Genomic DNA, 23,479 nt, shown 5'->3' with positions numbered 1-23,479 from the left:
TAATTTGTGTCCCTTTGTCTTTCTCTTACTATATAAACACAAATACATATGCACACACAATAGTACAGATACACCCCCCCCAGTCAATCAAATCTTGTGCCATTGCTCTGATCCTCTAAAGTCACCTAGCTCTTTTCCTCTTCCTTTGCAAGCTGATCTCACGTTTCTTCCTGGGACCCGGACTGCCCTGCTCTGCAACCAGTAAACGTCTCTCTCTCTCTCTCAAGGGCAGCAGAACCATAAAGGTTTTCAATTAAGATCTCAACCACTCTCTAGTACAAATGTACTTAACACCTTTCTGGTTTTACTGATAATTTCTCTTCAAAATAGCCACTTGTCCTTTATATATGCATAACATAATAATGACTAAGAGACAACTGGCAGTCAACTCGTAACACCTGGAAATCACTAAGGAGAGAAACAAACTTGTAGCTTACACAGTCAGTTTTTTTGTTGCTGTTTTTTTTTTTAATTACACCTGAAGTACATGAAGCTGTCCTATACAATACTGATTTCATCTCATTTCTAGAAGTCTCAAGTCTTTCAAGCATTCCTGTGTAGAACTCTGATCTGCCTTACGACTTTGCTTCATTAAAACTTCATTATACCCATTGCTTAGCAGGGGAAACAGACATTACTTGTGGCTCAAGATATCCCAAACTGCAAATTACTGAAGGTTAGAAAAACATTTGGAGAAGTAGCATAATATGGACACTACTTATAGCTTCCTCAACCACCTTACCTCCTCTTTCTGCTCATCTCCATTCTTCAATATTCAGTAAACCAATGGATTTATTTCACTACAGAACTGCAGTTTACTGGCTCTAACAGGGCAGTGAATGGGCAAACCTGTCCTTCCCTCAGTGCTAAAATGTCCTAGTCCCATGAAAACCATTATTTTGTGGACAAATAGGATGTCTAGAGCAAAAGCAATTATGTAATACAATTTTTGGAAGGTCTTGTCTTCAAATTTGCTGGCAGACTTAAAACTGTCTAAGATGTTCTCGGAGAAAGGATTCGCTGAACAGTAGCCTAAAAATACAAAGGAGGATACTGTGACTAAGAATACCCAAATGGAGAGAACTATCCTGCAAAAAAAATTTCATTGAAAATTCTGTCATTTAGTTGAGAAGCAACAATAGCCTTTGAGGTATTCAAGCTAACAAATACAACTATGATTCATTTCAGATATAATGGATAACAGTACAAAAAAAAAAAGCATATGCCTCCAAGTTTTTCAAGTTGCCAATTTAGGCAAAAATTCCATGAGCTGAGTCTGGAGAGTTTTCTGGCATGCTTTTCAGGGAAAGAACAATTCCAACAATAATAATTAATTTCTATGGTCCTTGCTACTAACTTAACAAAGAAAAGCAGATTGAGGTACCTTACTTTTATTGGTAAGATCATACAGTAGAGAGACTGAGGGTCTCATCCAGGTTTGTCCATAATGACCTTGTCAGGAACTAAACAAACTTCTTCCAAACCTCACTGCAGTGCTTTATGCTTCAAGTCACTCTTGCCTCCTCTAATAACTTGCACACAGAAGTTGGGCAGAACCTGCAAAACACTGTAACACTTAGGGGTCAAATGGCCAATCCATGTTGTTAAGTAATACTACCTCTTTCTTTTTAGACTAACCCAATTACTTAAAATCAAATAGAGGCTTTATCTCTGGAACCATCTGAAGATTCCTGATCTCTCTGCAGTGGCTTCTTCCTAGACATCTCCAAAGACCTAAACTTCAGTGCCAAGATTTCAGAGACCACTATGGACTGCTCTAGTTTTCTCCTCCAGAGCAATTTCCATTAAACGTTCCACATAAAGGACAACTAAAGAACTACATGATGTTTATGTTGCCTAAACTTTGGATTTCTGTAATCATTACATTTAGATGACTACCATGCTGAGGATGAGCAAATATCAAGCATCTCCATTTTTAGTGTATGGACTTCTAAATGGATGATAAACATTTAAGAATATAATAAAACCTTGGGTATGCATTTTTGAATGGCCTAGCAACTTTCCTTGCGGGGAAAAAAACAAAAACACCACCACTTTTTCTTCTTCCCAACTGAGACAAAATTTCATGAAATTTCAATGAAAGCTTCAGAAATAACCAAGTCTATAGCCTCCATAATTTAAGTTATGCGTTACAGCAGTCTCAAACAGGCTGCAAAAATTTAAAGAAATCATACTAAGGAAGCATTTTGGAATAGCCCATTTATTTAGCAGGGACAGAAATTTCTAATTTCCGACCATAAAACACGTAGCAGCAGACTGTTCACCACCTTATACGTTCATCAATTCCGTCTAGTGTAACTACACTACTACTTTCAGCTTATGACAAATAGGAGTCAGCTGCTGCTGAGCATCTCTGACATTCAAAAAAGAAGAAAACCCACTTAAATTAGCAGAATGGTATATGGTAGTAGGCAGTCTTCAAGTAGGTTATTCCAAGCTATTTATATTACGTATGTGAAAAACTTAACGCCTTGAAATCCTCCGAAATGAAAAAAAAGAAAGCCACTGGCAGCAAATAACAGATTTCATATTCTCCCCAAAAGAGGCACTACTGGGAACAACTTTTTGTACGGGCTCTGATTTCTATATTAAAATATAGTCCAAACATGGCAAGCTGCAAGAATTTATCCTTGAGGTTAAAAAGAACCACAATGGTAAGCATACATGGGAATATTTGTCTCACTTGAATCTTTTTTCTTTGAAATAAGAGAAAGGTAATTTATATTCTATTTCTTCTTTGCAACCCTTTATTTTTAATACTTGTTTTTATCCAGGGTTTCTTCCAAATGAACAGCACTGATCCCTACTTTCTTTCAACTTCTCTCCCAATACTTTACAAGAACTCAGACATTATGGTGGTGAACATCCCACTTGAAATTTTTGCCACCTGTCTTTTCTGTGTCTGCTTACTTCTCAGTTCCAGTTGAACTGAACCAGAGCCAGAATCAGACTCCTACTTCTTAACGAAGAGGAGAGCTAATCGCTAGAACTCCACATTTGCTCAGCATTTAATAGTGATTATTTTTAATACTACATTTCCATTTTGTTCTCCAGAGTTTGGATAATTGCTTGCACTATACTGTACTGAAAAAACTTCCCTTCTATTGCTTGGCTTGCAGTTTTTCATCTGGGCCAGTGGCTCGCTGAAGTCTTGTTCTGCCCTTGCCTAGGGGATGCATCACGTACAACTACACACCTTCTTCTGGCACCACAGCTGCCCATGGAGAGGGCTTCTTCCCTCACTACAACCACACCCTTCCTGTGTTTTTTTCAAGCACCTCCCCAGCCTCCAATGCTCTCACCACAGAAAGTCTGCTTGCAAATGGCTGGTGCAACGTTCTTCTGACTGGCATCCATTGGCTGCTTAATGTTGCAGTCAAATTTAAGTTCTGAGGACTAGTAAATATTTTTTTTTTCCTTCTAAAGCTTACAAGGAACTTCTGCCTAACCTAATCTTCCCCAAAAGTCAATGTTTTAGCACCTTTATGTATACAGAAGAGCTGCCTTGCAACTTGTCACTCACTGGCAGCTGAACTTCTCCATCTGCTCACTTACTGGGTATGGGAAACAGTGGGGCACCCAATCCTTCCATTCCTGTAGTCACCTGGCAAAGGGGCTGGAAGCAGCCAAATTTACTTTGCTGGCCTAAAGAGTTGCCCACCAGTGGAGCAACAAATGCTTTCTCACCTTTCCTAACACAACTAAAACTCACAAACTCTACAGCTTCATCCGCACAACTCTTATCTCCAAGCGGAAAGCACGGAAAGTGATGCAATTCTATGGAAAGGTTGAAGCAGAAGTAATTCTGATGCTGATTAGAAGAGGTTTATGACAAGGATCCTCTTTCCTCTTCTGTTTCAAACATGGTCACCAAGTACTGTCAAGCAAAGCAGGTGGTGTTCCAGATCTAGAACCCATCATGTGCCAGAGGAGCCTGCAGAGGAGATATCTTTGCTGGCAGAGAGGCAAGGGATAAACAGCAGGAGTATGGTAATGACTCCTATGACTACAAACACCATGGTCCTAAGCAGGACCTTGCCAACAATGCCCCAGAATTTAAGCTAATGGGAAGAAGGGCATACAATGATTTTTTAAAAGCACCAAGAAACGTGAGAACTAGCTCCCTAAAGCACAGAAAGGTACAGGTGTCCTGGGAAGACATACACACTTCTATACTGCTGCTGTCCTAGCGGCCTTGCCACAAGACAACAGAGCTGTCCTGCATTCTATGAGATGCCATTCTCAAGAAATCAGCACTTTAATCACTTCGGCTGCAAGTACTCAGCATGGCAAAGGAGCATCCACATCCAACAAGCCACGTCTTCCAGGAAGTTACCAAAGGCCAGTCAGATCACAAGAATGAAGCCATATCCCATACGGCAGAGAAGTGTACACGCAGCCTGGAATACAAAAGGGGGGAGCGCAGGCACAAAGACGTGACAACTGCAGCAAATACCCTACAGGATAAACGCCTACTGCCAAAGGAGGAGGAGGGTGTCCTACTGAACAAGCAAAGCTCTTCACACTAATCCCATTTGCCAAGGTCCCAGTTATGAAAATGAATGGCTTTTTAGAAGGTCACACAAGTAGCTCTGCAAAGATACCTACTTTTGTTCACAGTGCTGGGCTGAAAGACACCATAGCTTTTGGGCAGCCAGCCTAAAGCACAACACTAACAGTAAGGATATCTACATAGTTTATCAATCCAAGTTCAACTGATTAGCTGTATGCCCTCTGAAGACAGCACTATGGCTAACTTCAACAGCTGCACTCCATTTTATAGATACTGCACTCCCCAACACGCTTTGTTTCTAAGGACTTGCTCTTGAGAACTCATGAATTAACTGCAGCAGAGCTGCCCCAGCTCGTTATTTAGATGCAAACTTTGCAATGCTAAATCCAGTACTAATATAATACCCTGCTCCATAGGAGCATAAACATCATAAAAAAAGGCCAAGCATTCTCATAATGCTTTGCTAATGAGGGTCAGGGCCTGACTGGACTTGTTTTGGCCTCCAGCCTAGCAACAGTTTCTGTGTTGGCCAAACTCTGGAAAGTCTACTATTAGTTTTAAATAATTCGCACCTTTCCTGCCTTCCATAGAAGCTCTTACCACAGCAACCACCAGTATACGGCTCAAACAACTTCTGTGTTACCATACAAGCACTTTACTTCTGAAGACAATAATTTGATGCTGCAGAAAATCTGCAGTTACCTGTAAACAAGTGCTTAATGTAAAATAGCTATTGAGCTTGCTCCTTTAATCATGGCATGAGTCTCAAGAGATCCAAAAACACGGGCTAGGTAAAGCAAATATACTTCATTCACTGCCTGGTCACAGCCTAGGTCTGTACCCTAAGCAAACTGACAAAGGCAAAGCTCTACAGTCTTTCAGTAACTCAAAAATAATTATTTGCATTCTTAAGTTATTAAATACTCAATAATTTATAGCAAAGGACGCTAGAGATGTACACATGAAGTCAGTCAAATTAGGACCCAATACATTTCTCACAGGCAGACAGGTTAAATAGGAATATATAACATCAAAAACAATGTCAAGAACTGCATTCACAAAATGCCCAGAAATCTTTTTATCTTCAATAGAAGACAGAGTAAAAGGGAAGGTGACTAAAAATTTGATTACAACTAAAACAAAAGAGACAAAAATGAATGACCAGATTGATGGCACAGGGAGAAGTGGCTGCTGACTTCTCTCCCTAGAAGGGGTAGGGGAACAAACAATTTCTGCCAAACTAGTATTACAGTGAATCGGAGCCTTTCTTATAACTCTGTGGTGGTTGTGTTTATCTGAAGAAGGAAAACCAGGGCCCTTTCTTCAGGCCATCTGTGAAGTGATCTCTTGTACTAATAGAAACATACGAACAGTTCACTAAAATGAGTTTATGAAGGAAAAGGCCCTCAAATTACATTTAACTTAATTTGGAGTTTATCAGAACAATATTTGCTCTGTTCACCAATCAGATCAGAAGAGGAGCTTACTGGTTAAGGCAAGTTTTCTGAAGCTGTACAGCTCTGTTTTCCTCCTCTGCTGTACCAAACTGCGGCCACCAGTCCTGCTTTAAAATACTCCGGGAATCCCCTGCTGAGCACCGCTCATGCCAGCCAAAATACATTTGCTGCTGCACAGTACTTAAAAAACTTCCACCACAGGATGCCACTTTGAATGAACCACTCACTCCTTCATACTCCAGTGTTTAACACTGTCTTTGCTGTTGAGTGTTAAGTCAGAAGATGCTGAAGCTTGTACGAAACCGTGACACACACATAAAAAACAGGATGAAGTCAGACAGACACAGACACCAAACAGCACTTCCCTGTCTGCGTTCTTCAACACTTTGAGTTTTGTTTTATGACTGGTGTTGATCTTTAGCTGTGACCAAGCAATCATTATAGCTGTTGTGTAATGTTACCGAGTGTGACAACAAACACAAATTATTGCACTGAGACTGCCACACAAGTAAGTTTCCACTGCCACTCAAGTACTGTAGAGTAACAACAAAATTTCAGACTTCGGACATCAAGGATATTAATGTCAATAGGTACAGCTGAACTCTGAGTAGGGACTGCAGAGGAAATTTTTTTTATTTATTTAAAGACCATACTCTGAAATCTGTAACTGAAATTTGGTAAGTTTCCAGGGCGTTTTACGAAAATGGTTGTAAAGAAACATACCGACATGAGCAAGGAGTCCAGCACATTGTTAAATTTAAAGTTGGAGCTTTAAGTTGTAAAGACTAAAACTCACTAAAAGTGAGACTCCATTCAAGAAACCAAAAATTAAGAAAAAAAATTGTATTTACATATGTGTAAGCATATGCACACATCTGCAGAGAAGCCTTATCTTTCCTCAGTGCCTTAGAAGAAAGCATCAGACAGTAATTTAGCATTTTGGAAGATTCAGCTTTGGAACTGCACAGGAAGATTTTAAACTATTTCAATGTAAATTACTAACAAATCACCAACACTAGTGTTAACACAATATTAAGACACCCACAAAGGCAAAACATCGGATAGCCGGTAACAAACCCTGGAACCATTTCTTTCTTACAGGGTCAATTTACACTTACTCTGAGCAGAATCACAACTTTCTTTGGAAGCGTGAAAACTGGTGGGCATGAGACCAAGCTAGCTCCACGTCTTAAAACTGCACTGAATTTAACTATCTCCACACTTCACTAACACAGAATCAAGGTGATGTAGTAGCACTACCCCATACCCTTCTAGAAGATGTAAACTGACAGATCCTAGACCTGAAAACACATGGAAATACAAAGGCCAAGCACATTGACACAGCAGTGTATCTGTACCCCAGCCCTGCAGCCAAGAGGAAGGGTTGCTGCAGAGTACTGCATGGCACCAAGGAAGAAAAGAACTGGTCCATTTCCCAGCCACCTCTTTGGACCAAGACTGGATATTGCCTAGGATTTGTTTTAAAGCAGAGGCCTTTGATCCCAGAAGATGAAGCCAGGCAGATTACTCAGGTGGCAAAGAACGTGGTTGCCAGCAATGCTTCTGCTGGCGGCTGGAGCCTCGGCACGTGCACGGGGCTGGCAGCCTCGCAGGCACACATCATTTACTGCCTCTGTCACAGGCCCCCCTGCAAGATGAGGAGGTTATGAGCAAGCCATCACCAAGGCACATGTGGTTAACATCCTTCCCAAGAGCTCCTCAGCCACACAGGAAGGCAGGGCACAGGCAGCACTGGCCATTCTGGGTGCAAAACCTTGCTCTTGGTTATCATGTACCAGCCAACATGGGCAGAACAAATTGTGCCAAATAAGGGTGCTCAGCACCAAAATAATCCTGTTAACTAGCAGGCTGTTCCCAGGAGACTTTCAGGAAGGGACTGCAAGACACAAACAGCTGGCACAATAGTTAACCTGGTGGACTGTCACACAACACCTTCCCTAGAAAGAAGCTGGCATTAATGGGAAATAGGCAAGCTGAAGAGCCCTGAACATGAGGCAAACACTGTGCTGAACCAGGAACTCAGCAGGGTGATTTCTGTGCATTAAAGGAAATCTATGCAGTAAGCAGAGATTTCAGAATCTTTAAGGGAAATACGAACCTCATTCCCCACTGCACAGCTTCAGCTAAACTCCTCTTTGTACACTTACCCTTCCCATCCTGTCACACCAACCCTGTACACACTTAGGTTTAGGTTTCCACTCAAGCACCTTCCTACTAGAAGAACTGTAGTGAGCAGCACAAACCTTGAGTCCTTCCCCACTGGTGTGCTGCCCTTTTCCACAATGGAAGGCAGGACGTCGTATTGTTTGCACTGATCACGGAGGAATGGGGTGCGTTGCACAAAACCAAACCAGAAAAGAAATAAAGAGATGAAAGTTATTTGTTAGAAAGATAAGAAACACGAGAAAAAAAGACTATTCAGTTTTCCTTCTCCCTAAATGCACGGGGTAAAGTGTTTTGACAGTTTCTGCATCCCCTCACAATGTATTTTGATCGACTCTTCTAAACCGCTACAGCAAAAAAACACCTTTAAATAACTGCAGTGTTCCGTAACTTTACGCATCAAGCTGAGTTTCAAGAAGAAACAATGTCTGCATGACATTTTGTGTAAGTGAAAATTTTTGTCTGAGGCAACAGTTTTCAAACTCTGTATCAGCTTCCATATCTCCAGGACCATTTTTACCCGCCGCCCACTCCTGTAGTTTGAGAGCCACTGCACTGGTAGAAGCAAGAGGCAAGTACATGCCTTGCAGAGCATATCCTGAGAAGGAGGGAGGGAATGTTTTAGAGGGCAACTCAAAGTGAGGTGACATTATAGGTAGAAGAAAGCTGTTCAATTATGATAGAGGAAAATGGTGAAAGATCAATGGAAGACTGCAAGAGAAGAAGAACGATTCGCCAAGCCTATTTTCACGAAGGCATCACTGGACAGATTCAGCATCTTCCCACTCTCTTCTTTTGACCCCATGACTTACTGCCTCCAGCCCAACAGCTCCCTAGCAATACCTTCCACCAGCATCCCATATCCTGTGCTTTAGGAATTACACTCAGAGATAGGAAAATGACAGCTATTTAATCCGTGTCTGGGCTGTGCTAAAGTCCAAAATCTGCACCCTTTCAAAAACTGGCATTTTGTCTCATTCCTACTAACTGCTCCAAAATCCCTTCCCTTCAAGCCGTGCTGCGGTCCTCAGCTCAGCAGCCAAAAGTTACAAAAATCCGGAGGCACTGCAAGCAGTTTTTGTTCAGAAGACAACACATCAGAACCCCCAGCCCAAGTGATTCAGTCACCTGCTTTTCTTTGATCTTGCCCAGTTTCATTGTTCAAAGACCTGCAAGAAATGAGTCACGCTTGTGTGAGGATACCTGCTCACAGGTCTTTCATCCTCCCTGTAATTAATAGAACTCAAAAAAGTATTTCTAGAGTTCAATTGCTGACTTTTATTGTAGGCTACTACTCTTAGACCAGTTATTGTGGTCTGCAGACAAAACTTCCAAAAGGATTCCTGGCAGAAAGCTGCGACATACATTCACTGAAAAATACCAGTTCCCATTCAGTTTTTTTGCCATACGGGAAGACGCTCAGCTTCAAAGACAACATCATACCTTTGTGAGCTACCCGGCTATTGATAAGACTGCGCGCAAATCTTTTGACTGCTAGAAGTCACACTGCCTCTGAACATTTGGCAGGAGCAAATTATTCACTGACCTAGAATTTTACATGTAATACTGAACAACTTTTTCAAAGTTGCTTCCCCAACTGCACAAACATAATCAGCTCACAAGGCTGCTGAAAGCAGCAGTTCTGCCATCTGTCTGCTTATTCCCACCTCACACTTGTGCGGGCACAAGTGTTTGTGAAGCCACACAACGATCCAGAGGGAACCAATCTCTGTGAAAACCAACCAGGGGAAAAAATAAAATGGTAATTAGATCATTCTTCCAGTCTGATACACAGTAAAACTGTGCATGCTGGCGTGAGCATGGGAATATGCACAAACAGTATCAGTAATTCTAACGGCAGTGCCATTTTCAGAAGTCCATTGACACAGCAACTTTTTAACCAGGTCAGGAAATGAAATCTCAAGAATGCATATGCACACACATGAATTTTAGAAAAATACAAATTTTACTTAATTTGTTATTATGTCCTTTCTAAAGTAAGAAGTGGGGGAAGAAAGGTGATCTGTTGGCTAACAAGAGGAATCCAAGTACTTGCTGGAAAGCATTTCTGTGGTTAACTCTTCACCTCTGCCTCAGTTTCCTCCATTAATAAAACAGGGACAGTAACAGGAGATTCTTCAGAAAAACACCGTGGTTAAAAAAAGCACATCATAGCAGCAAGGTAATGTTGTCACAGAGAGAGACGGACAGAATTCAACTCTTTTGCACTAGGAAGGAGTGAACTGGCACAAAAGTGATGCTGTAACCGACAGTGGTCTGGGATGGAGAACAGATACAGGACAGCGCAGAGCAAAATGGCTACTTAGCACAGCAGTACCTAAAAAATTGGTATCTGCAAGATGGCCATGGACTTACAAAAGACCTGGGTAAAGAAACTCACGGTGGAGTCTCCCTGCCCTCCTTTCATTACTGGTACTCTAGTGTAATCACACAGGAGGTACGAAGAGAATATGGGGAGGACTTCCTGGGGTGGCAGGTTAAGTAGGAATCCTCTGAGCCGGGTTGTCATGACAGCAGCTGACAGTATGCAAGAGATGTATAGATCCTGGATGGTAGAACAGCAAGGACTCCAAACAAGATCATTAACACATGACAGTCTTTTAAACACCGGGAAGTATACGCTACATCTCATTAATGAAACATGGACCACACGATAACCATTTGCACCAGGTGTGGGTGCGTGTGGGCAGAGGACACACAAAAAACGTTTCCACTAAGTACCAGTAAAGAACGGGTTCTGTCGAGACCCTGAGAGCCACACTGTACCGAAGACGAAACGGTGGCTGGATCAACTCACCCGAGTGAGTTGTGGATCAACACACCCGAGCCTCATCCGGAGCTCGCCCCGTGAGCTCCATCCTATTTTAGAGCACAGGCAAAACGGTGGAAGCGATTTCAAACCACCCCTAAGGTTAGCTTCGCGTTCACACAGCCTCGGAGTGTGGTAACTCATCCCAGCCAGGAGGAAGCAACTTCCTGCCAGGCAGAAGTTTTTCCCTGAAGTGTCTGAGCTGCACCTGCGGCAGCCCGTCTGTGTCTGTCTGTCCGTCTGTCCCCCGGCACTGGCAGGTGCTCCTGGGGGCCCTACAGAGGCAGGAGGGTGTGGGGTTCTGCACGAACCCCAAATGAGAGCAGCCAGGGACCAGGACAAAACAGGCCCTCGGTGGCAGCTCTCACACGCTTGGGAAGCAAAGGAGGGTGGCAGTAACAGGTGTTCATCACGACCGATGCAAAACTTTGGAAATGCGGCGTGGGAGACGGCCCAGGGCTTCGACGCATCTAACACAGGCTCAGCTTCAGGGCTCACCACAACACAAGGGCTCCGCGCGGGCTGACCCCAAACAACCCCGCACCCGACGGCAGCAATTCACCAGCAGACCCCTCGCAGAGCCGGGAGCCTCGTCCTCGCTCCCCCGGCGGCTCCTCCCCGCGAAGCGGAGCCCAGCGGGCAGCGGGGCGCCGCCGGGGCAGGCAGGGCACGGCACGGGAGCCAGGCAAGGGGACGGCGGCCCGGGGCAGCCCTCGGGGCACCGGCGGGGGCCCGGACAGAGCCCAGCGGGGGCGCCCGCGGGCCGAGCGGGGCCAGGCGAAGCCAGGCGGGGGCCGGGGGGCGCCCCGGGGTGCCGAGGGGCCGGGTGCCGGCGGCGGGCGATACTCACTAGGGGTCGTTGGTGAAGCGGGGGCTCCGCGGGGGCTGGTAGCCGTACAGGTGACAGTAGAGCACGTCGAAGCAGAAGCAGCACATCTCGGCCGACACCACCATCTTCCTGCAGCCGGGCCCGCCGGAGCCGGCGCCGGGGGAGGAGAGCAGCGAGGCGGCGGGGGCCGGCGCGGAGAGGCCGGCGGCGCCCCCGCCGCAGCTGGGCGGCAGCGGCGGGGCCAGGGCGCAGCCGGCGGCGCCCCCCGCCAGCCCCCCGAGGCCGTTGAGGCGGGGACCCCCCGGCGGGGGCAGCGCCCCCGGCTCGCCGCCCGCCGCCGCCGCCGCCCCGCCGCAGTGGGAGCCGCCGCCGCCGCCCCCCGGGCCGGCGGAGCCCGACGGAGGGGAGCTGGAGAGTTTCTGCTTCTTCACCCCGCAGCAGCCCGCCGCCATCTTGGAGCCGTCTCCCCCCACGCAGCGCTTCCGACCCATGGCGGGGGGGCCGGCCGAGCGGCCGGGGGACGTGCGGCGGCCCGCTCCGCCTCCTGCCGGGCCCGCTCCGCCTGCAGCGGGGAGGGTGGACGGGGAGGAGGAGGAGGAGGAGGAGGAGGGAGAGAGACAGAGAGAGCGGCGTTAGAGCGAGCCGAGCGGACGCCTTCCCCCCTCCCCTCCTCGGGCCGAGCCGCCTTCCCCCCCGCCTTCTGTCAGGGAAGTGGAGCGACTCCGCCCCGCATGCTGGCAAAATGAAATGAAAATACACCCGCAAAGCCCCCAAGCTAGTTCAAAACGCCCTGCTAAATAATTCAAGTGACCTGAGGTGCCTTCTGCTGGGGAACAGAAGGGAGGGGGCGTGTTGGAGTGGGCAGGCAGGGAGCCCTGCGGAGAGTGCTGGGATGCACCTATTAAATGTACAACCATCTGATGACTAAAATTTTAGATTTTATAGAGATACATAACATATTTTTGCATTGCAGCTTGGGCGATTACTTCGCACCCCGTAAGCAGCGGCTCAGCACGGAGGCCTGCAGCCACAGGGCAAGTGGCCGTGACCCTGTGAGACCTCCACGGCCCCTGGAGCCTGCAGCTCAGGCTTCCTCATGGCAAGCCTCGAGGGAGGGGAAGGCCCGAGGGAAAAGGATGTGAGTTCCTGCAGTGCTTGAGGCATCTGCAATTAAGCTAGCCAGGCTGCTGGGGGGGGGGATTTTATATTAGCCTCACATACAGATATGTCTGAATTTATTGAGAGACATCTCAGTGGCCATAAAGTACTTAACAACCTATATATACATTTTTGAAAAGAACACCATCAGTGTCATGGAGCCATCTCTGGCATGGGATATAACAGCTGTTTACCATAGAATAGCAGCACTACCATATCAAGGTAGGCAAGGGAGCGAGGGCTGCCTCGTACAGTTAAAACTATCTCTGAATATTGCAAGTTTAGAGAGACACAAAGTCATTATCTAGTTGCAAATGCGGTCTGCAGAAAGTTTTTGCAGGCGCAAACTACAGAGATTTGGGTTGGAAGGCTTTCTTCAGCATCCTCATGGTCTTAACACTGTCTGGATATTTCGTTATTATGGATTTGAAGAGGAAATCAATGGTTACTGGAGCTCTAATACTACTTGGTTAAAAAGCCCTTCAAGGGCTTCTGTCCAAATACTGGCCAAAACTTCTCTCAGTTTGAATCATAGCCTGAGGTGAAACAGCTGCAGGGAATAATAGCAAACAGAAAGGAGAAGAATTCGATGGTGTAAAGCAATCTTTCCTATTCTAAATTTTAATGTTTGTGTTTGGAGCAGGCAAATACTTGAGAATGGAACCCAGTTCCCCTCTCTGAAACAACTTTCACGTTTCTTTAAAAACAAAGGCAGTGTCTTCCACTTGAGGGATTCATTTGTTCAAAATCAGTTAGCAGTGACACCTTGTGTTGCTTTTGAGAAAAGAGTTTTTCAGGTATGGAATTGCGGCTTTTTCTAAGGTTTTCAGTGCTCTGTAGTCTTTAGCACTAACATGCACAAAAAAACATAAAAAAAATGAAAAGCTGATGATATGGTTAGAAATACAAATCGGTCACTCCACTGAGACAGGCAATTGTGAGGTTCAGGGTAAGTCTCAGAGCTAGGACTGATATCCTCATGCAGTATTGGCAGTACTGATAGTGCACAGTGATCTTGATTAAATATCGTATTGCAGCGCTCCCTGAATGAAGGGCTAAATTAAATACGGTACTTGTTCATTAAAAACACCTTCCTTCCTCCACTTCTGCAGATGCGCTTCTCTGTATTTGCCTGCAAACTTACCAGTAGTTGTGCTATTTTTTCCTCAGTACAATGTAATATGTACCAAATTTCTCTTTTGTTGAGACAATAGAAAATATATGAACACAACTGTGGTAACTACTGCTTAGTGGAATCAGGAAGACACAACTGTATTGTCTGATATTTTTGTCATTATCTTGAAGTGGAAAGAACTGCAGATTAACAAAACAATTTTTGTAACTCTGGAAAATTTCCATTTATATTTGAATAAGAGTTTATTCTTTGAATGAGATGGCTTTGGTTAACTGCGACATCTGTTTCATTGGTCCCTTGGCTTCAGGTAAAGCTTGAGTTCCTTTACATTTCTTATTATAAGGAACCCTGAATGTGTTCAGTTCTTTCATTTATATAGTGTTTCTATATTTGGCCAACTTTAGCAGATTTTCTCCTGTTGGTTGATGACTGTGCTGTGCCTCGTATGCAGTCAAATGCACTAAGTGAATTCAGCATAAAAAAAATCCTAACAGTCTGAGTGGAGTCTAGTATGGTAGTGCAATTAAATCAGTTTAATTTCGGTGCGATGTAGCTCTTCTTTCAGACTCCAGCTGTGTAGCACTCTTGCTCACTTTATGTTCTAAAGTCCCAGTGATTCTAAAATTGTCACTTGTTACAAGTGAGAGATTTAAATTAGTTTTCAATTAAAAATCACAACCCATGATTCCTGTCAAGTGCTGTTATGGACACGGTGAAAAGAAAAACAATACTACTTGCAGAAAGGTATTTCGTAGCGATCCAAACCTGCTCTGAAGGATTGCCCTTCTTAAACAAACAAACAAACAAAAATCAAAACGGATTGGCTGGTATCTGAGGGAAATGGTGTCTTACTGGGCATGATCCTTTTGCATCGAAGGTAAAATTTGCACTGACTGTAGTGGGAGTCAGGTAGCTCTCAAGCAGGCCAAAAGACAATCTGTGTTGTGAGTATCTTACAATCTAATTACCAGTCAAGAACAATGAGAACAAGGAAACAATGAACCAAAACTGGGCTGCACCATAAGCAGGAATGATATAATCCTTGCCTTATTAGTATCCATTCTTTTAATAGGCACCGTGACAGGTGAGAGATTTAAAAGGGTACTTAAAATAGCACGTTTAGGCTGTGGTTCTGTGTGCATTTCTGCAGTAGTAGTAATGTTGGTTTAAGCAGCTCTACCTCAGCTGATTGTTCTTTTTCCTGTCCCACCCATTCTGCTGTGTTCATGCAGCTGTTTGGGCAGATGTGAGGCAGAAGATGAAACTGAAAAACAATTATTCTTTTCCCTTGATTATTTTTCAGCCAAATCAGTTCTCCAGTCCACTATATCAGAGGGCTGCCCAAAAATCTGTGTGGGTCTGTTTTGGGGGGACTGTACAAAATTGAGAATTAATAGCCTTGAGCAGCTTAAACAATTCTGTGGAAAAATGAGAAAATGCAGCCTAATGTGACATTGCACGTATTTATGGGGAAACTGTCGGAAATTACAGAGGCATTTGAGTTTTAAATAATAGGTGATGAAGGCCAGTGGAGAAAAGGTATGAATGACAAAAGGTAGATGAACAGCCTTGAAAGTGAAGAAAAGTGGTTTATACTTAAGATTGTAGAAAACTCAGAGCTAGGGAATGAAAGAAAGGGAAATGGAAAGAAAGCCCTCTTTTCCAAATATATCATTTTCCACTTTCTTAGAACTAAGGGAAACATTATACCACAGTTTATTCTGTAAAAATGAACTCCCAAAAAGTGCGCGACGTACATAGTCAGAATCTCTGTGAAGTTGTTAGTTTTATTGTGGAGGATATTATTCTAGAGAAGAGTCTGTACTTACATTCCCCAAAATTCAGAGGTTAAATTCTATCTTTGTAGCTTCCCATCATAATGATCTTTTTTTGGATGGGTCTGCCATAAAACTGGAAGATTTACATTCTGAGAATTCCTTTGGTCTGGGGAGTTCCCACCCATTGTGGAGACAGTCTAGACAACTCTCCCCTTGCACTGCAGCCTCCAAGGCATTATGAGTGTAGCTAGGAAGAAAGTGGTTTTGCCTGGTTGGCTTTCTCACATTATTCCCAAACTGGTCTATCACACTCTTGAGGCTCATATGAGTTTTCCTCGGTATATTCTGCTCAGACAGAATAGTCGCTGTTCTTCAGTAGACTCACTGCCTCAGCTGTGCCCATGAGAAATTAGATGCAGCTCTGAATCTAGGCCAGAAAGTGTGCACAAAATCCAATAAAGTTAGCTTGCACATGCCTGAGAACAGTAATTGTTCTTACCAGTTAGAGGCCATATCCTGCTATTGTTCCATATATTAAGCCCCTATTGAAGTCTCTCCTAAAAAATCTTGTACAAAAATTCATTTCAGGATGTGATACCAGCCAGCAGACAAAAGGTCTTCACATGTTGTGTTACTGGAATCCTGGCCCTGTTTCATATTTTGAGCTATGTTACAATATCACCACCCCGTGAATCTAGTCTGTGTTATTTTAAAATTAACATTGTTTTACAGGCATTTTGCACTCTTACGAAAATTTAGGGTTTGGTCCTGTTAAACCATCTGTGCATGGAGCTTGCACTACAAAACTGGGCATGGACTTGCAAAAAAAAAATTCCAAGTGTAATTTCTCTATGTATCTAGGATTGGACAGTCCTCTAACTAGAGGCAGAAATGTTAGATGTTAAAAGTGTCAACGGAGTCAAGAAAGTTATTTAATTAAAAACCTAAATATCAAAGCACTTGCAATAAGGTGAGACTAGTAGTAGCTTTTCCATGGAATTCTTTTCACTTAATTTTGTGAAGCTGCTTTCTTCCTCAAATACTACGTCAATGCAATGTCCTATCCTCTTTGAATGTATTTTTCCATTGTACAGTGATAAAAGAATACGTAGCTTACATAGCTGTATTCTCACTGGAAATTGACCATGGTTCCGTTGAGGTCAGTGGAGCTTCAGTGATTTATGCTAGCTGATACATTAATAATAAGCCTTAGGACATATTTTTTGACATGGCTGTTTGTAGTTAGTCTCCTTCACAAAATGTTTTCCACTGCTGTAGAGCAAGCATATGTATTAACAGCATTTCGCTTTTATGAAGAGTGCAAAGTGCTTGTTTTAAAAGTTTAAAATTAGTAAACTTAGAACAATCCATAGGTATCTGTTTATCCAATGCAGTCATACAGCCACCCCTATTGAAACCTCACCACAATCTAATCAGACACAACAGTTGAGGTGTATAAGGAAAGAAAGTTATCATTCATTTCCAAATGAATAATTTAGGAGGATAGAATGTAATTGCGGAGAATTATATCTGATCAGAACACCACAGTTACATTTCCATTCATTTCTAAGAGTTGTACTAGACCTCTAACCATCCCAGGTGGTCAGCAGTTGATTTCACGTCTCATCTAAAAACACTGAAATGAAACTTACATAAAAGTTTAGTTAATGCAAGGAGCAGAAATTTCAGAAAAGAGGGGAATGTTAGCAACATTAATTATTTGTTAACAGTGTTAGTTGATTCGGATGACAGAAATTGCTCCTGTGTAAGGAAGCTAACAAGCATTAATTTTGGTCTCCCTTTTGATTTAAGACTACTTGAGCTTCCTTTTCAGATGTTACTTAATTTTCTTGTGAAGTGTTTTAATTTACTCTGACAGCTGCTTTTGCTATCTTTTTGCATGTATTATCCAGCTTTTGGTGTGAAGGAATTTCACCTACATTCCTCTAATGGCCAGTTCTTAGCTTAGGTTCATGCTCCCTTGCTCTGGTATTCTACACTGCTGAGATAGCATTGAAGCTGCCAGCTCTCTGTTCCTTTCGGAGAAGTGAGATATGCTGTTCTCCAAAGACTAAAGAACTTTTTTCTTTAATCTTTGTAAATACCAAAAATCAGTGAATCTTTCTGCTTGCACTTTACTATTCTCACTTCAATAAAGGAACTTGTTGATCTTAAGATGGTCAAGAACTGCTTCCACTGTCCCAGATGGGGCTTCACTAGTCACTTTATATCAGACAATTCTAGTCATGCCTCACAAAATCTTTTAGCTATTGTTTTAAGAGAATGTTCATTAGCTGCAGTAGACTATTGCATTTTAGAAAAATATGCACGTCAGTCATAAGTGTTTCCTTCTACAGTATTATTGTAACATACTATTGTCATTTTTTCCTATTTCTCTAGATGTATTACCATCCTTTATATTCAATGCCTAAATTACTTAACCTCCTGTCTTCCAGTGCTTCCAATCTGTACATGTCAACCTGAATGTCACGTCAATCCTCCTTTCTGTGACTGGTTTTATAAAATCACCATTTTTGTCATTCTGGTGCATTTATCTTTTTCTGTGCAAAGAAAAAAATGTTCCCAGTACACTGGGTTCAAACTGACAAATGCCAGTGTTTGTCATAAAGGTGATGGTACTTTGGTGCTATAAACCTCTAACTGCTAGAAAGCGCTAAATTCATGGTCTTAAAAGAGCCTAGATATCCATATAGAACACTAATTAGTAGCAGATGTTAACTCTTGTGGCAAAAAGCCAGTGAGGCTCTGGCAAAACCTTTCTCATTGCAGTCATCACTTTCATCATTGGCAATTGGTCAGTGCAGCCCCATAAGGCTGATTCTTATGGTGCCTCGGGAGTCACCTCTCACCCTCACCCCTGTCTGCTTTCAAGTATTCAGTCCTGCAGATTTTTTTTTTTTGGTGCAGTAGCAAAAGCCAAACAACTCATGTGCACTGCATCCAGCTATTAATTCTTTATTATTTCCTTAAGGCTTTGGAGGAGACTAGTAAGCCTCAAGCTTCTGAATAACATTTAATTCGAGAATTGGTAGCACCTAGTCTCTCACAGAACTGCAGCCTTATTCATAATTTTGTTGCTTCCTTTCTGTAGCATTCATGTTCTCCATCATAACGTTTTCTGATGTACTTTCTATTGCAAATGTCAGTTCTCATTTCAGATATGTACAAATCAAATTACTCCAATGAAGTCAATAGAATTTTATTGTTACAGAACAATGAGTTCCACACCAGGCCTTTTAAACCTGTAGGTTCTCACTGTAAATTGATGAACGACTTGTCTGTTCCCAGGTCTCTTGAGCTATACTCTGGACTCAAGGAAAACGGTATCTGTATGGATACCCACATAAGAACACACCAAACTTGGTTTGCATGCCTGTTCTCAATAGTTTCTTCATGCTTCATATTCTAATCACCTACTGACTGCCAGAGATTGCACAGAGGTAACATTTTTATATAAGCACTGAGCATTTGATTTGAGGAAATGACCATTTCCATGCAGAAGAAGTGATTGAGACAGTCATTAACACTACAAACCTATCCTTATGTTACTTCAACTGAAAAAAAAGCACTCATCTGCCTGTGAATTTTAATTTTAATGTCAACATTGAAATATACTTGTCTAGTGTTCCAGTTAAAACTGGGCTTCTATAGCTGTAGCTATCCCATTTGAAATACATCTTTCTAATAGTTTACTCATTTTGGTTAACATTTCTATATAGCATTTCAGTATTGGAAGAGTCATTGTGACATACTGCAATAAAATGAGGGGAAGTCTAGCGTAGGAAGTCATCTAAGGAACAGTTGCTGAAATATTTCAAGGGTATTACTTCATGGGCTAGGTCTGTACAGCTAACATTCACTTTAAATTAGGGGCTTAGAAAAAAAAATATTTAAAAAAACACCTATTTAACTCTGAAAAATAATCAAAGTCTGATTTCTCTCAGTTTTTCTATTGCTAAGTTTGTGTTTGTTTTCACAGGTCAAAGTCCCACTGCCCAGTGTCATCACATTCAAATCCCACAGTGACCTGTAAGTATTCCACCTCTACATTTTTAACCGCAATAGAACAGATGCATGAAAATTGTTGTGATCGTCTCATGAATACTTAAAGTGTGTCTTTCATTGAGCTATCATTAGGGATTATATATTGGGGTAGAGTGTGATTTATTATGTAGCTTGTCTTTTTATGTTAAATGCCTATAGTTCAAGAGTATATGCTTATAGTACAATACATCTACATTTTTAAATACTAGCTCATGATCTCACGCACTGCATCTAAAATGACAGATTCACAGTGTACCAATGTACTTTTAACTGCTTCTAAAGGTACATTTACTTTAAACCCATTTTTTTACCTGGTTAAATCAGAACTGAAAGTTATCAAAGAAAAATATTGCATTTGCCCTTTGATGAACAATTACCAAGTGTTAGATATTCAGAGTGGAAAATGGATAGCGTTTTATTTTATGAGTCCACTAACTAATAGTGAATTAGAATAAAACTCCTGTGGGAACGCATTTGACATTCACATGAATAACAGATGAGTTCATTATGATCTCCTGCTTATAAAAAGAATGGCAAATGAATTCATAATTATTAGGCATTTAAAAATAACACATTCCCCCAAAAGATATAATTCTGCATTAAATACCCGGCTGTAGTTCAGCTGCAGGGCTTTGAAGAACCTGAAATGAAATGGTAACACAGCATATAGCTGAAACTGAATGGCAGGCTGATGATTTGGTCATTTGCCATGTTCTTTAACTGCTCGTTAACCAAAGTAATGAAGACCTATATTCTGTTTAATGTTTGAATTAATTCTGAAATTTATAGTGGGTTCTTACTTCCAAAGCAGAGACTACGGATTAGATATATGGTGCATGAAAGCATTATGCTGGGTATGCGTATGAAGAGGATTTCAGTGCATATGGCTACTGACATATACTCATGTCCTAAGTTCCTATGGGCATCTTGTTTGAAAATTTATTAGACTTGAATTTTGCAGGGCTCTTTTTTTTTTTTTTTTTTTTTTTTGTGGGATAGGCAGCTGTGTATATGAAAAATACTACTCAGGACACTTATTTTGCTAGAAGTGATGTTCTCAAATACTTGCCAGGCTGCCATATTAGCATATTGCTGGCAGCCTGGCAGGAATCAGCTCTTGTACGAATTGTAACCCTTGCCCTGTGGTGACTCTAAGAGCACAAGGGTCCCTAAAGTTTACCTTGTCTGCCAGGTAGAGAGGGAAGTGAGAGATGCTGAGAACAAGAGTTCAGAGGAGAACATAGAGAACTTGCAGAAAAGAAGGGGATAAGGCAAGTGCTTTCTTTGAACTACCTCTACCAAGGGCATAAACAGAAAAGGGATCAGAAATAGTTTAAATGAAGGGTGCTTGAAGAGACATGGACACTAAAGAGATGCAGGATTCTTGCCTGCCAAATCATACATGTCATCTTGATAGTCTTTTTGAAGGTAGAGTAAAGAAGATTTGGGTTCTCTGTATGAATTTTGACCCCAAAGGTCAAAAAACTTGTTTTTTTTGCAAGGAATAGGGAAGTAATGCTGTACGTGACTCATGTCATCCCAGTACAGAGGTAAGGAAAGACTCATCCCAGTACAGAGGTAAGGAAATGTGTGAAAGACCTTGCGCAAATATAGATACTAAAGTCACATTACCCATGTTACCATGTTTTCCCACGTTCCCGTCTCCCTAGCAGCAGCCCAAGCCCTAACACAGCTATGTTACCATGAACTGTGTGGTCATACCTACATCATAAAGTAAAGCAGCCATATCAAATGTCATCGTATTTGTACTTCACTCAGAGGTCTGCAGTGGCCTGGAGCTGCAGTCCATCATGAGGTGAGTGGACTCTGTGACCAACCTAGGCTGTGTGCTTAAGAAAAAGGGCTGTAAACACAAAAATTGCAGGGTAGGAAGGATGCACAGAGGCAAGGGTCAGAGGATTGTGGTATTAGGGCCCTGCTGTGGAGTCATGAAAGGGGGCACAAGGACTACAAATATATTAGCCAAAACTGAATTCTCTAACATAGTAGTACTTTTTTTTCAGTACTATTTGTGTAGCTTTCACTACTAGGGAAAAATATCAGAAAAGCTGTTTGGGCTACACAAAATTTGTGGAATTATTTGAGAAACCATTAAATGAAGTTTGAATGATTTATTTCTGTATTGGAACAAGAATCGCCAGCTGTGCTTTAACAGTTGCAAAGCTGCCAGTGGAGGAGTATGATTTATACATTGCTGAATTACATTGCTTTTAATTTTAAAGGTCTATTGTCAGTATTCGTTTGAACTTCTGACTTTATCTGGTACAGACAGCTTGGGCTGAGCAGATGCTTCAGATGAAAAAGAAAAATGCCCATAATTAAACCCAATAGATAAAAAGAAATTGTGCATCAGGGAAACTGTTTCCTGAGTCCTGTGAATTACTGACTGAAGCATGTGGTTTGATTACAGTTATTGCCTTAATGCAGAGTTTCAAGTCTTAAAGGCCTCATGAGGACAATGCAGGAAACCTGTTCTATCTGCTGTGTATGAAGGAAGGGGTATGTGAACTGCTGTATTCATACATTCACAGTTTCCAAGACCAAGGAGGTAACAATAGCTATTCATGCTATCCTACATACACATTTCTTTTCTTTAAAAGAGAAGAAGTTTGGAGGTTTGTTGGGTTTTGGTTTTGTTCAAAACCAGTGCATTATGAATTCATTTGTGATGAAACTTTCAATGTTTCCATTTTAAAACATTTAACATCTTTCGGAAAGGTAGTTACTTATTTATACATCATTTAATATTTCGGTGTATTTATGATTGTCAGTATTTGGGTAAATCAGGGTGGCCTATTGCATCTCCCATCTGTGAAAAAGGGAATCCATTCCATGAAGCTTGTAGACAGTTCTAAATTAGTTACTTCTAATAAAATCTGACAACTGTGTTCACAAAGACACCTTTTGGAAAATTAGGAAAAGAGTAGTGTTAGAAAGAAATTATTACTTGGAATATTCATAGAAGATTCACTTTATTTTTTGAAGGAAACAGGTACAATTGTGGCGGTATTTGGATTATTTATATTAGGATTAGAGACTTGGCTTCAGAATGTGCTTACAATAAGACAAGTCTCAATCTGAATCACCTTAATTTGTGCTATGTTGTCCTGCAGCATATAGCAAAACATGTTTGTTCTAAATCTAATGAAACAGTAATTAGAGTAAGTAAAGGCAATTGGCAGTGATTTAAATAGTAATAATACACTGAATTTTAAATGTTTGTTTAAAGTGACCTCAGCCTGTTATTTTACTGCTAGAGAACAAACCTCTCTCAAATTGCATTTGTCTACCACTGAAATGTTCCTATAGCATACACTACCCACATTAGGGCTAATTGATAATAATTCATTCTCCAGAAGGTTTGCTATTATCAGCTTTGTTTATGTAAAGTGGAGATTAAAAAATAGTTCTGTTTCTTCCAAACTGCTGTGCAAATTTCATCTGCTCTTATTAGATCTCATTATCTCCTAGGAATGATATGTGATTCC

The 23,479-nt window shown here is 42.0% G+C and overlaps 1 protein-coding gene and 1 long non-coding RNA gene across 2 annotated transcripts in view; one reads left to right on the top strand and one right to left on the bottom strand.

The window, feature by feature from the left end:
- Window positions 1–12,424, bottom strand: part of AMMECR1 (AMMECR nuclear protein 1) — an 81,795-nt gene extending 69,371 nt beyond the window's left edge. The window contains exon 1 of the mRNA XM_040572582.1: window positions 11,856–12,424. Within this exon, the coding sequence (XP_040428516.1) occupies window positions 11,856–12,325 (470 nt within the window). The 5' untranslated portion in view covers window positions 12,326–12,424. The remainder of the gene's footprint in view (window positions 1–11,855) is intronic.
- Window positions 12,425–12,544: 120 nt separating this feature from the next.
- On the top strand, window positions 12,545–22,507 carry LOC121077362. Its single transcript, XR_005823995.1, has 3 exons — window positions 12,545–12,972; window positions 19,906–19,955; window positions 21,163–22,507. It is a non-coding gene; the product is annotated as an uncharacterized LOC121077362 (long non-coding RNA).
- The last annotated feature ends 972 nt before the right edge of the window (window positions 22,508–23,479 follow it).

This window comes from Cygnus olor, chromosome 13, assembly GCF_009769625.2.
Source record: "Cygnus olor isolate bCygOlo1 chromosome 13, bCygOlo1.pri.v2, whole genome shotgun sequence".
In the NCBI taxonomy this organism is placed as follows: Eukaryota; Metazoa; Chordata; class Aves; order Anseriformes; family Anatidae; genus Cygnus; species Cygnus olor.
Note: the sequence above shows the minus strand (reverse complement) of the source record. Positions and strands in the feature narration are given on the sequence as shown.